Source organism: Pseudophryne corroboree, chromosome 1 (genome assembly GCF_028390025.1).
Source record: "Pseudophryne corroboree isolate aPseCor3 chromosome 1, aPseCor3.hap2, whole genome shotgun sequence".
In the NCBI taxonomy this organism is placed as follows: domain Eukaryota; kingdom Metazoa; phylum Chordata; class Amphibia; order Anura; family Myobatrachidae; genus Pseudophryne; species Pseudophryne corroboree.
Window position 1 is genome coordinate 175,661,304 of NC_086444.1, and position 14,340 is coordinate 175,675,643.

The 14,340-nt window shown below is 44.4% G+C and overlaps 1 protein-coding gene across 3 annotated transcripts in view; it reads left to right on the top strand.

Moving 5' to 3' along the window:
• MSH3 (mutS homolog 3) overlaps positions 1-14,340 on the top strand; it is a 534,775-nt gene that overhangs the window by 514,013 nt on the left and 6,422 nt on the right. For all 3 annotated transcript variants that reach the window (XM_063963915.1, XM_063963914.1, XM_063963916.1), the window contains one exon: positions 4,119-4,245. In XM_063963915.1, the coding sequence (XP_063819985.1) occupies positions 4,119-4,245 (127 nt within the window). The remainder of the gene's footprint in view (positions 1-4,118; positions 4,246-14,340) is intronic.

Here is a 14,340-nt window from a genome sequence, read left to right on the forward strand (position 1 = left end):
TGGAACTTCATCTGGGACGTCTCCTGCTTTTTCTGCAGTCGGGAGTGGATGTGGGCCTCCGTCTAGGCTCCACAAAAGTCCAGATTTCGGCCTTGTCTATTTTCTTTCAGAAACAATTGGCTTCTCTCCCTGAGGTCAAGACGTTCTTGTAAGGTGTTCTACGCATCCAACCTCTATTTGTGCCTCCCACGGCACCTTGGGATCTCAATTTGGTGCTGCAGTTCTTTCAATCGGACTGGTTTGAACCATTACAGGAGGTTGACGTAAAATACCTTACGTGGAAGACCGTCACACTGTTGGCTTTGGCTTCAGCAAGAGATGTGTCGGAGCTAGGGGCGTTGTCTCACAAGAGTCCCTACTTAATTTTCCATGAGGACAGAGCTGAACTCAGAACTCGTCAGTAATTCCTTCCTAAGGTGGTGTCCGCGTTTCACATCAACCAACCTATTGTGGTTCCGGCTGTTACGGACGCATCTGCTACTTCAAAGTTTTTGGATGTTGTGAGGGCATTGAAGGTTTATGTAAAGAGAACAGCTCGTCACAGGAAATCCGACTTGCTGTTCGTTCTCTATGATACCAATAAAATTGGGTGTCCTTCAAAGTAGGCCATTGCACACTGGATCCAGCATGCTTATTCCACGGCAGGCTTGCCAGTTCCAAAATCTGTACAGTCCCACTCTACTAGGTCGGTGGGTTCTTCTTGGGCGGCTGCCCGGGGTGTCTCAGCTTCACAGCTCTGCCGAGCAGCTACTTGGTCTGGTACAAACACATTTGCTAAGTTTTACGAGTTCAATACTTTGGCCTCTGAGGACCTTCAGTTTAGTTAATCAGATCTGCAGGAACCTCATCACTCTCCCACCTGGTTGGGGAGCTTTGATACGTCCCCATGGTACTAAATGGATTCCCAGTATCCCCTAGGACGTAAGCAAAAATAGGATTTAATTACCTACTGGTAAATCCTTTTCTCGTAGTCCATAGGGGATACTGGGCGACTGCCCGAAGCTTCGTCCTTCCTGCACTGCTACTTGGTTCAGTAATGTTGTTTGCTTCAGCTGTTGCTATTCCTGTTTTCAAGTTTGGTTAGCATGGCTTTCCTCTTGTTCTGTGTGCCGGTTCATAATCTCACCACTTTCCTTATCTATCCTTCATTCAAAGTATGTCTGTCTCCTCAGGCACAGTTTCCTAGACTGAGTCTGGTAGGAAGGGCATAAAGCCAGGAGCCAGTGCACACTATCAAATTCTTAAAGTGCCCAAGGCTCCTAGTGGACCCGTCTATATCCATGGTACTAAATGGATTCCCAGTATTCCCTACGGACTACGAGAAAAGGATTTACCCTAGGTAATTTAAAATCCTATTTTATCTCTGCAGGGCAGGGTGCAGAAGTTCCGTGGCAAGTAGCGCAAAAAGGGGTTGCAGATCTGCCAGTGTCACTATTAGGGGGCGGTCCATCCCCCTCAATGTCACTAATGGCGGTGTGCCCCAGCCATGGCTTCACTTATGGACACGTGCCCAGCACCTACAGAGGTGTTGAGCTTCCCCCCAAGCTCTCCCTCTAATGTGAATAAATGCTGCGCGTGCGCGCATGGCATCTATTCACGTGACGGCAACTGGCAGACTGTTTTAGCAGGGCACCACAGAAACAGCCAAGCATGAACATGAATGCCACCACACCAGAAAGGAGCTTAAACATGATTTTACCTGAGATATCATTCTCTCGATATTGTTTTAATATTAAAGCTGTGGTATAGTCATTTGCAATTAATAATTGGCAGTTTTTTTTTGTGACTATTACATGTACAAACATAGTAATAGCTCTCGGTGCATATAGAACAGGTATTTCTGTCCCTGTATAACTTGTAGATTTAATAGAATAGACTTCACCAGCACTGTAGCTTATTGGTTAATTACAGTCCTGAAAATTAATTAGATGAGAACTCCAGTTTACTAATCTGACAGAGCCTATGCAAAAGAAATGAGTATTATCCTTGTTTGGAGCTCTCCTATGAATTAGGAAATTGAATTGACTGGCACTCTAAATTGATTAGAGAAAATATAGCTAAGGAACTAACTACATTCAGTCCAACAAACAAGGGAAGTGATTGTGATTAGATTACAGTGTTTAAAAAGTTGAATCTTAATTAATTATATTTAAAAACAAATATTAAAAGTTTAAATATTGAAATTTACAGATGTGTCCTCATACATCTTGCCTCAATACGCTATGCAGCGTGAGATGCCTGGCGTGACTGCGGTTCCAGGTCCCGTGCAACTCTGCTAACATCAGGCGTCTTTTTTTTTTTTTTTTTTTTTACTGAAAATGTATTTTCGTCACAACACAATGCGATTAGGATGCACAAGCAGACTGTTCTGATCCTGTATAATGAAAGGCTAACACTGCTCCTCATCCTATGGGGGAAATTCAAGTGTTTTGCGCATCGGCAGCCACTAGATTGCACCTGATGGAGCAGTTCAAGTATTGCTCCATTTGGGTGCGCACAGCTGCCGGCGCTGACATTATTGTTATGATGTTACAGTACAATAGCACATGCAAAATGTACCACACATTCTGTACAGTACAAAGATCATTATAGTACAATAACGCAGGTAAAATGGACCTAGCAAACTATATTCATGACACTACAGTACCACAAGTAAAATGTACCTTGCATACTGTCAAAGTCGAAAAATATTGTAATGCATATACCCTGTACTAACCCCATGCACATGCCCGCTGCGCGTGCACTCAGTCTGCCGTGCGTGCACATATCCGCAATTTGCGTAAAGTAGCTTCCCACGGCCATGCGCCTTAGCACGTGGTATGCGCATTTACGGTAGAGTTTGTGAGCACGTAGAGGGTTATTAGAACATTACATATTTAACCAAAATAGTGCATTTTGTACCCATAGCTCCCCTGCACCACGTCAGCGAGTATTAATAGTTTAAACAGTTCCAGGACTAAGGGATTTACCTTTGCATGATAGGAAGGGTCAGATAAAGGTTAGAAGGTGATGTCTAGTATCCAGCTGTAGGGTATTTTAAGAGTAACATTCCGGTATTGGTTAGAGAAAGATCGCATGTTCCAGCGTATAGTTATGTGCAAAAGTAGAATATAGATATTAACTGTATTTACTGTATATTATGTATGCGGCGGGAATCCAGTGGATACCACCCACCAGAGCAGTTGGAGAAAGACATCGCCCATCTATTCAAATCAACCTATGACCTCTCCTGTAATGAAAAGACACATCTCTGTGTCCAATGGACAATGCATTTACAGTGACCATTGTATTGTGTATGTAAGTTGTGTATAAAAAGCCCATTGTTGCCTGGCCGGAGAGAAGACTCTGAACGCTTTCTATCTGACTAGCGGAGGACCGGCCGGGTTGCGCTTGCGAACATTCTCACGTATGTACATTCTCTGTAGCCATTATTCTGTTTAGATTTATCTTGTTCGCCTGTAGTGTATGATTTGTACTGTTTTACCTTTTTGGAATAATCCACGGTGGCCTTAAAACCCAGTGGTTTCAACTACAAATCGGTGTTGTGTCTTCACTTTCCTGCAAGGGTTTTAAAGTATATTTATCTGTATAAGGTTTATAAGTCTTGATAAGGTGAACGCACTGCGGGTACTTTATACTGTCAGCGCTACTTAAGGTTTAAGGTATAACATTGTTGCAGTACTTTGCTGCTAAGGGTTTAAAGCGTAATCGTATTATTGCATTGTATCACTATCAAGGTTTAAAGGTTATCAATTGTGTGTGCGCACGCTGTGTGTACTCTGTACACTCAGCGCGGCGTATGTACGCCAAATACGTACCACGTGCGGGACTCTGTACGCAAATAGCGTACAAAGTGCGTAGCACGTGTGTTCGGTCTAGCGGCCATAGCGGCTCCAGGGTAAAAGTGTATTTAGAGGTATAGCTTTACGGTCTAAGATAATACAGACATTATCAATACTTTAATCATTACAGTGCAATCACAGATGTAAAATGCACCTTTAGGCTTATGTATGCATAATCACTTTAATACCACCTTAGAGAGGGCTTTGTTACTTTTCCCCACATGTATTTTCTACCTCCTTATCATTATTTTGCAAATGTGTGTGTTTTATATCCAGGTGACATCATTAACATTGTTTGTTACACATTATCCTCCATTATGTGAACTGGAAAAGCGTTACCCAGCTTTTGTTGGGAACTACCATATGGCTTTTTTCCTTGATGAAGACCAAGGGACAGAAAACGGTATGATGGCAAGCAGGCAATGAAATGTCTTCTCATTATATTGTGTTGCTTAACCTTTAATTTCCCGTTATTTATGTTTCTATAATGTACGATCACATTTACATTCTCTTTACTCAAGGGAAAATCTGCCCCATGCATATTACAGTTGTGAGTGATTTAGGCTATGTTTATTGCGGAACGTTGGCTGAATGATTGTTGTAGCAGTGCATGTTGATAGATAAAAGTTAGTTCATGTAATCCTGACACTGAAGTTTACTCTATGTTTAAACATACTGGAAGCTATTGTCAATAGTATAATTGTGACCCTCTGCAATCTAAATGCCACATGCACAAACATTTGGTCCTGATTTTGTGTGATAAGCTTGACGTTCAAAATGGTCGTTTCTCTGGCAGGGTCCACAAGTTATCCACAGGATAACAATGGGATATGATGAAGCGACAGCGGATTTGCACCTATCGGTCAAAGCTTTTCGGTCTCCCAGCATGCAACGGGCCCGTCCATATATCCCCGCCTCCTGGCTCAGCAAATCAGTTTTTTTGTTTGGTGCTGCAGGAGCCAGACCATGGTCAGAGGGCTGCTGTTTTTTTAGCAGCCCTAAGCTTTCTTATTTTATGTTTATAGTCTTACTATTTTTTCTTGAGTGATCTTTCTAAAAAGCGTCTTATACGTACCTTAGAATGAGGCGCTCCAACAACTCTCCGCATGACAGTGCTGTTTCGGCGGGCGTCGGTGTCGGATATACTAGCAGGTCCAGCAGACGTTACCGGGCTGTGGCCGGAGCATGGGGAGAAGGTAAGGCATCGGTTCCGCTTAGAAGGGGAATATGGACAAAGGTGCATTGTTTTGGGAGGAGACTACCAAACAGTCACTGACGCGGCTGCCACCTCGGGTGCACCAGTGCTAGGCCTTAGCGATCAGAGGCTCCAGGACTAGTATGAGGCCGCGATCCCTAGGGTTGATGTCAGCAGTGGGGAGTCAGATGCTCTCCTGGTCGCCCCTCCCCCCGGTTCATGACCAGTTTCCTCCGAGTCTCCCGCCATGAATAGTTTCCCGCTTCCGTCTCAGACGCTGCACTTGAAGTGGACCAAGTCGCAGCATAGGCGGCTGTGTGACTGGTGCGTCTGTGTTCACTATAGGTTCATGGAGCGGCAGTGTACACTAGTAGCATCTGGATCCACTCTGCGTTTGCAAAAGTATTGATCGGTCCTGGATGCGAGATGAGTCTCTCTGTATCCCACTCCTACTGAGTACGGGTAATACATCACTGTCTCTATCTACCTTTTTGAGTACGAATAGTTAGATAAGTGACTATTGCATATGAGTCTGTATACTGTTACTGTTGTTTCTTTCGCTATGCGTCTCAATACTGTAGATCTGTTTAAACATGATTCAGTAATATGTTCTCCTACATACTTGAAATGTAGTTGTAGTTGATGATGTGCTCATATTGCTTATTATACTAATGTATAAAATGTGACTGACTGCTAGTGTGATTGCTGACATTACTATATATTCTGTCAGTTTTTTTCTATTCCGATCCTCAATGCTGGTGCATGGGTAGGGTTGGATTGTAGGTCACTTTAAAAAGCTTAAAGTGATTACAGTTACAAATTGCGTAGTACACTGTTGAAGTGTTGATTATTTATCATGTCTAAGAGCGGCAAAGGTGAGGAAGATACACTCACAGCAACACCAACACTCATATCATGTTTGTCTTGCAAAGCTGTGTTAACCTCTCAGGATCTGGTTGAGGATGGTTTGTGTGCAAATTGTTTTAGCTTTCACCAGGCAGATTCAGGTGCAGCTTGATCCACCTTGGGCTATGTTTGCACAGACATTATCCAGTATAGCTGAACAGATAATTCCTCCAGCTCCTGTACCAGGGATAGGTTACACGATTAACCCTTACATGCAGCTTCCCACCTGCGGTTTATCACTTCCAGCAGCAGCCTCTCAAAAGAAACAGGCTGATAAGCCAGTGGTAAGTAAATCTTCATCCTCACAGACTACACATTTCAGATGAGGATTCAGGTTGCATCAGACGATATAAACGCAGACTATGGTTCTTACGATAGACGTAAGAAGGTCATTAGCCTGGTGGCTACAGACATCCCATCTGGGCAAGGGAAGACCCTTTTGGATGTCAGATTGGGAAATTCTGACAACAGATGCCAGTCTCCAGGGCTGGGGAGCAGTGTCAGGTGTCAGGAAAGTTGTTTTTCCAGGGGATATGGACCAAGGAATAAGGTTGCCTGCCAATAAATATATAGAAAATTCGGGCCATATACATGGCACTGATTCAGGCAAAGGACACTCTTCGGGGAAAACCAGCTCAGATCCGTAAGGACAATGCGACGGCAGTAGCGTACCTCAACCATCAGGTAGGAACTCGCAGCCGAAAAGCGATGAAGGAAGTAAGTCACATACTAAAGTGGGCAGAACTTCATCATACAGCCTTGTCCGCAGTGTTCGTTCCAGGAGTCCTAAACTGGGAAGCGGATTTTCTCAGTAGACACGCCATTCAGGCAAGCGAATGGGCTCTACACCCGGAGGTCTTCCAGACTCTAGTAGACACGTGGGGGTTGCCATAGATCTCATGGCGTCCCATCAGAACAACAAAGTTCTTGCATACGGGTCAAGAACAAAGGATCCCAGAGCGATCTTTGTGGATGCCCTGTCGGTGAGATGGGACTTTCATCTGGCTTATGATGCTCCACTCCTGCTCCCTCAACGTCCAGATCTACTAATGCAGGGTCCTTGTTATCACAGACATCAGGATCAACTGTCTTTGACGGCATGGCTCTTGAAACCTCTATCCTGAAGTCAAGAGGATTCTCACAACAGGTAATTTCAAACAATGCTCAGAGCAAGAAAACCTTCCTCAGCTCACATTTATCACTGAATATTGCAAACCTATATTCATTGGTGCAGTGAACGGTAAATGGACCCTAAGTCTTTCAGAGTTTCCAGGGTCTTAGCATTCCTTCATTCAGGAATGGATAAAGGTTTGAAGGTGGCTTACTTGAGAGTGCAAGTGTCAGCCTTGACTGTATGGTTCCAACAGAAAATTGCCAACTTACAGAATGTGCATACTCTTTTCCAGGGAACGCTGCGCATTTAGCCTCCTTTTGCTCCTCCTACAGTGCCTTGGGACTTAAATTTAGTCCTAAAGGCCCTTCAAGTTGCCCCATTTGAACCACTTAATAAAGTAAATCTTAAATGATTGACAGCTAAAGTTCTCTTTCTACTGGCCATGGCGTCAACTAGAGGAGTGTCAGATTTAGGGGCATTGTCATGTCGTTCCCCATTTCTGATTTTTTTTTTTATCCGAAAAAGCAGTTCTCAGAACTAGATCTGGGTATCTTCCCAAGGTGTAGTCTAAATTCCACCTTAACAAAGAAATTGTGGTCCCGGCTTTCCAGGTACCGGGCCTTTCTGTGGGAGATACATTGCTGGACGTGGTCCATGCCTTAGGGATCTACGTGGAATGTACCAGTGCCATCAGAAATACAGATTCTCTCTTCATTCTCTACGGATTTCACAAGAGAGGGTAAGCCGGCACTGGCAAGGTGGCTTCGGATGACTATTTCAGAAGCATATTCTCAAGCTGATCTCCCTGTTCCGGCTAATGTCTCTGCTCACTCTACTCGTAAGGTAGGTCCATCATGGGCAGCACAACATGGTGCTTCACAGAACAGATATGTAAGGCAGCCACATGGTCTTCCATTAACACATTCATTAGACATTATGCCATGGATACCTTTGTCTATCATGACGCTGAATTCGGGCGAAGGATTCTCCTGTCCAATCAGGAGCGTCCCCACCACTAAATTGCTTTGAAAAATCCCAATGTTATCCTGTGGATAACCTGTGGACCCTGCCGAAGAAATATATGTTATGGTAAGAACTTACAGTTGATAACGGTATTTCTCCTAAGTCCACAGGGATCCCACCCTGACGCACCTGATTTGAGTATCCTTTTACTCACTAACCTCTTCCTTCTTGTACGGAAGGGTGTGTATGTGTGTTCTTCTCGCCTGATTAGGGCTATCTATGATGATCCTGCCTTGAGCTTTGGGAATACAACTGATTTTCCTGAGCCAGGAGGTGGGGGTATATGGACGGGTCCATTGCATGCTGGAAGGCCGGAAAACTTTGACCGATTGGTGCAAATCCGCTGTCGCTTCATCATATCCCAATGTTATCCTGTGGAACCTGTGGACTTAGGAGAAATACCGTTATCAACGGTAATTTATTACCATAACATATATTTCTGTCAGGTGACAGATTCTTTTTTGTTGAGGTGTTTTTTAGGTTGGTAAGTTTTGGATTGGTTGTGGCCTTTCCTAACTAGTTGGAGTCTAGAGGCACTTGTGCTCTTCATTTTACCCCCACATATAATAATTACATGACGTTGTGCTGGAAAAGATGTAAATACAATTATTGGTGTGAAGATAGTGCATTTACTGAGGTGTTCTCTGGGTGTGGGCCGCAAAAATAATTATTTTATACTTGTCCTCAGCGATGTCATGTCCCATCCCTTTGTCTGTACTGCCCGTGTACATTTACATATTCTAGACCTTTTTTAAGTGTAAAAAGCAAATTTCCTGCTCCATTTGTAAAAAGGAAATAAAAATATTCAATATAATACTAACAAGATATCATTTCAAAATATTTGCACGTGAATGTGGTTTAATCAAGTAGTATTTTAGGAGAAATAACAAACATTTGAAATGAATAAGAGAGCACTTCCACATAACATATTTATCATTCTGCTAGGCACATTACCAGTTGGGCATGCCATCCTGCATTTTTACATTTCCAAAAACTGGATCTGGATGTGCTGCAAGTGTAAGATGGACAAGTGCTTTTGTACAAAATAAAATGTGCTTATCACCAGGAGATTTTAGCAGTTTGTGCAAGAGGCTTTTTCTTGGAATCTTTGCCTATGTCAAAGTAATATTTGACATTTATTGTAAATAGATATTTTGATTACTGTCGGTTGTTGTCATTTTTAAGTTAATACATGTTTTACATTTTTCCTAGTGCGTAATGTAAGCATGAAGGGAAAACCGTTGTTTTATGCTCTCCCTGACTAGGAGGTAGCATAGATAAATGGCATGCATAATATGTAAATGTGGTGCATGGGAGTCGTTATAAGTATTGCTGTGTATTCACCTCTAAGCAGCTTCCCTGCATCCCAACATTATAGTACGATAGCAAGTATTGGAGTCATGACATTTGGTTAATTATATTTTCAAAAGTATTGTTGAATTGTGTTATATTCATTATATACATTTCTATTTGTTGTACATAGCAGTAGTGTTGTAAATTATTTATTTATTTTTTCCCACCATAATTGTATGTATAACATTGTGTCAACAAAAATAGGATTTTGGTACTTACCAGGTAAATCCTTTTCTTTGAATCCATAGGGGGCACTGGAGTACTCTTGGGATATGGACGGCTTCCGTAGGAAACAGGGCACTGAATATTTAAATTTAGAACACTCCACCCCTCCATATCCCCGAGTACCTCAGTGTTTTTTACTGAGCCGAACAGGAACTATAGAGAGGTTGACAATGGAGTATTACATATAACATAACGGACAACAACGAAGTTGACACATAACGTTACTGACAACTAAACAGTTGACACCATAACCAGCACGTGATCATTTGAACCAGTCGGTGAGAGTGTGTTACCATAAGATCCCCTGAACTTACCACAAACCAGGTAAAACTGCTCTGGGTGGGCGTCCAGTGCCCCCTATGGATTCAAAGAAAAGGATTTACCTGGTAAGTACCAAAATCCTATTTTCTTTTTCATCCACTATGGGTCACTGGAGTACTCTTGGGACGTACCAAAGCTTCCCCCGTGGGCGGGAGAGCTGTTTGGCACCTGTAACACTAGGCGGCCAAAGCTAGATGCTGATGCCGCAAACGTATCAAACTTGTAAAAGCGCACAAACGTGTGCACTGAAGACCATGTAGCCGCACGGCAAAGCTGCGTCGTAGAAGCTCCACGACCAGCTGCCCATGAAGTTCCCACAGAACGTGTGGAATGAGCTGTTACTGATGTAGGCGGCTGTAACCTAGCATGAAGGTAAGCCTGACGTATGGTCAGTTTTATCCATCTGGATAAGGTCTGCTTAGACGCTGGCCAACCCAGCTTGGCAGCATCATAGAGAACAAACAACGTATCCGTCTTACGAACTGTAGACGTTCGGGATACATAAACGCGTAAAGCGCGTACCACATCCAGAGTTCCCGAATGTGATGTCAACACAGGAACTACTATTGGTTGATTGATGTGAAAAGATGACACTACCTTTGGTAAGAAAGCGGGATTCGTCCGAAGTTCCGCTCTGTCATCATGAAACACCAAATACAGTGGCTTGCATGACAAGGCACCCAAATCTGAAACACGCCTTGCAGAAGCTAAGGCTAGAAGAAAAATTGTTTTCCAAGTGAGAAACTTTATATCCACTTGCTATAAGGGTTCAAAATATGAAGACTGTAAAAAATCTAAAACCAGATTCAAGTCCCATGGCGCTGTAGGTGGAATGAATGGAGGCTGAACTCTGAGGACACCTTGCAGAAAAGTGTGTATAGACGGCAATAGAGCCAATCTTCTTTGAAAGTAAATTGACAAAGTAGATACCTGCACCTTTAGTGTAGATAAACGCAGTCCTCCATCTAACCCCGTTTGTAGAAATAACAAAAGACGGGATAACTTGAAAGATGATGTCGGAAACTTTCGAGTTTCACACCAACCTATATAGGCACGCCAAATTCTGTAATAATGCGCTACCGTAACCGGCTTCCTAGCTCGTAGCATGGTTGGTATAACCGATTCTGGAATGCCCTCTCTTCTTAAGAGGGCGGTCTCAACAGCCACCCCGTCAAACGCAGCCGCGCTAAATCGGGGTAAAGAAACGGACCCTGTTGTAACAAGTCCGGACGTAGAGTGAGCGGCCAAGGATCGTCTGCGAGTAGTCCGTGGAGATCCGAGAACCAAGCTCTTCGAGGCCAATGAGGCGCCACTAGTATGACTGTGACTGACTCTCTTTTGATCCGTTTTAGCACTAGAGGGAGCAGCGGAAACGGTGGAAACAGATACACAAGGCTGTACGGCCACGCGATTGTGAGAGCATCCACCGCCACTGCCTTTGGATCTCTCGTTCTGGACACATACTGGGGTGTTTGGTGATTGTGGCGAGACGCCATCAGGTCCACCTGAGGGTAACCCCACCTCTGAACCAACATGTGAAACACCTCTGGATTTAATGCCCATTCTCCTGGATGAAAATCCCGACGGCTGAGATAATCCGCCTCCCAGTTGTCCACTCCCGGAATGAACACCGCCGACAATATCACCTGGTGATATTCTGCCCAATTGAGGATTCGAGCTACTTCCCGCATTGCCATGCGGCTCTTTGTTCCTCCTTGTTTGTTGATGTATGCGACTGCCGTTGCGTTGTCTGACTGCACTTGGACAGTCTGAGATCGAAGCATGTGTACTGCTTGTCGTAGTGCATTGTAAATTGCGCAGAGCTCCAGGACATTTATAGACAGCAATCTTTCGTGATCCGCCCAGAGACCCTGGAGTTGACAATTTTGAACTACAGCTCCCCAACCTCTGAGACTCTCGTCCGTCGTTAGAATTATCCAATTCCATCCGCCGAATAGTTTCCCTGCGGTTAAATTGTGTTCCTTGAGCCACCAGAGTAGAGACACCCTTGCTCTTGGCGACAACCTCATCCTGTGGTGAATTTGCAGATGCGAGCCCGACCACTGTGCGAGCACATCCAGTTGAAAAGGACGTGAGTGAAATCTTCCGAACTGAAGCTCTTCGAAAGCCGCCACCATTGTTCCTAAGAGGCGAATGCACAAATGTACCGAAACTGTGCGTGGCTTGAGTACTAATTGTACTAGATGACCAATCATCTGTACTTTCTGTTGTGGTAGGTAAATTCTTTGATTCACTGTATCGAGAATCATACCTAGGAATTGAAGGCGTTGAGACGGAATGAGATGTGATTTTTTGAAGTTGACAATCCAACCGTGGTGAACTAGTACATTGTACGTTAGCAGCGCATGTTGGAGAAGCATCTGTTGAGACGGGGCTTTGATGAGCAGATCGTCTAAATACGGAACTATCGTCACTCCCAGGGATCTGAGATGAGCTATTATCACAGACATCACTTTGGTGAATACCCGAGGCGCTGACGATAGGCCAAACGGTAGAGCCTGAAACTGGTAATGGTTCTGGCGTATTGCAAACCGCAAGAACCTCTGATGAGGCTGCCAAATCGGAATGTGTAAGTACGCATCCTTGAGATCTAGCGCAATCATGAATTCCTTTGGCTCTAAACCTGCAATCACTGAGCGCAGAGATTCCATCTTGAATCTGTAGTAAGTTACGTACCGATTGAGACCCTTTAAGTTCAAAATTGGCCTGACTGAGCCATCCGGCTTCGGTACCACAAACAGACTGGAATAATAACCCTGACCCTGTTGGTGTACAGGGACCGGAATCAAAACTGCTGAATCCAGTAGGGACTGAATGGCAACTTGCAGAACCGCCCTCTTGTCGTCCGACAGAGGCAATCCTGTCATGAAAAATCGCAGTGGCGGAAGACAGTCGAACTCTATTTTGTAACCTTTTAACACTAAATTGCGGATCCACCCATCCGCGGATGTCTGGAACCACGCCAAATGGAACGTCTGAAGGCGTGCTCCCACAATCGGAGAACCGAGATGGGCTGGTAGCCCATCATGCCACTGGCTTGTCTGTAACCTTAGCGTCCTGACGACTTGTGTTGGTTTGTTGAAAACCACGACCACGTCTACCAGGCGTGGCTGTTCCTCTGCCACGTCCGCGAAAGGACTGAGGTCTAAAGGATTTGAACGAAGGTCCAGAGTACCTCCTTCTTGGAACCGGTGGAGGCAATGGTAAGAAAACAGACTTTCCTCCCGTAGCCTCAGAAATCCATGTGTCCAATTCAGGACCAAACAACTTCTTGCCATCGTAAGGTAACGCCTCTATACCTCGTTTGACCTCTGCCTCCGCTTGCCAAGAACGCAGCCAGAGTGCTCGTCGTGCCGTAACTAGCGACGATGAAATACGAGAAGTGAGCTGACAGACGTCAGTAGAAGCTGTACAGAGATACTCCGCAGCCTCACACATTTGATCAGCAAGAAGTATAAGGTGTTCGTCATGGAGGGCAGACTTAAGTTCTGTTATCCATACTATGAGCGCCTTAGTGACCCATATACCAACCAAGCCAGGTCTCAGCAGCACTCCTGCTGCTACATACATGGACTTTAGCATAGTTTCTATTTTGCGATCTGAAGGGTCTTTAAGCGTAGTAGCCGCTGGCACTGGTATGGTTAATTTCTTCGTAAGCTTCGACACTGACGAATCAACTATAGGTGGATTCTCCCATGTACATGTCACCGAGTCTGGAAACGGGTAACTAGACTTAAATCTGCGAGGTATAGAAAACCGTTTATCTAGAATCTGTCGAGTTTCTACTAACATCTTATTAAGAGACTCCGACACAGGAAAACTTATTGGAGTTCTCTGTCGTTTAGTAAATACGACCTGATCATTTCTGAGAGGCTCCTCAGTTTCTGTAAACTTCAGAGACTGGCGCACCGCTCTGGTGAGATTATCAATACCAGAGCTATTAAAATCCTCACTATCTGACTCCACTTCGCCCTCCTCACCCTCATCTTGTGCCGTGAGGTCTGGCATGGAATCGTCAGAATGCAACATAGCCGAAACAGGTAAATCATAAGACCTATGAAATTTATCCCGTCTGCCCAAAATGGATTTGGGCCTTTCGCAAGGCTGAGACGCCTCCGGTAGTTCTGGCGGTCTCACCCTAGACTCAGATCTTGCCGCTTCCCGCTGTTGTCGAGCGGCGGTCAATTCGGATTGCAACCCAGCCAGTACATTGGCTAGCATTTCCCATGGAGGGTCAGGGGAGGAAATTGGCTTTAAAACCGGAGCAGAATTTTTATTCGGAACCGAATCCACAAAACATACTGTACATGTGGTAGATCCATCCGGTAACACACTGCTAC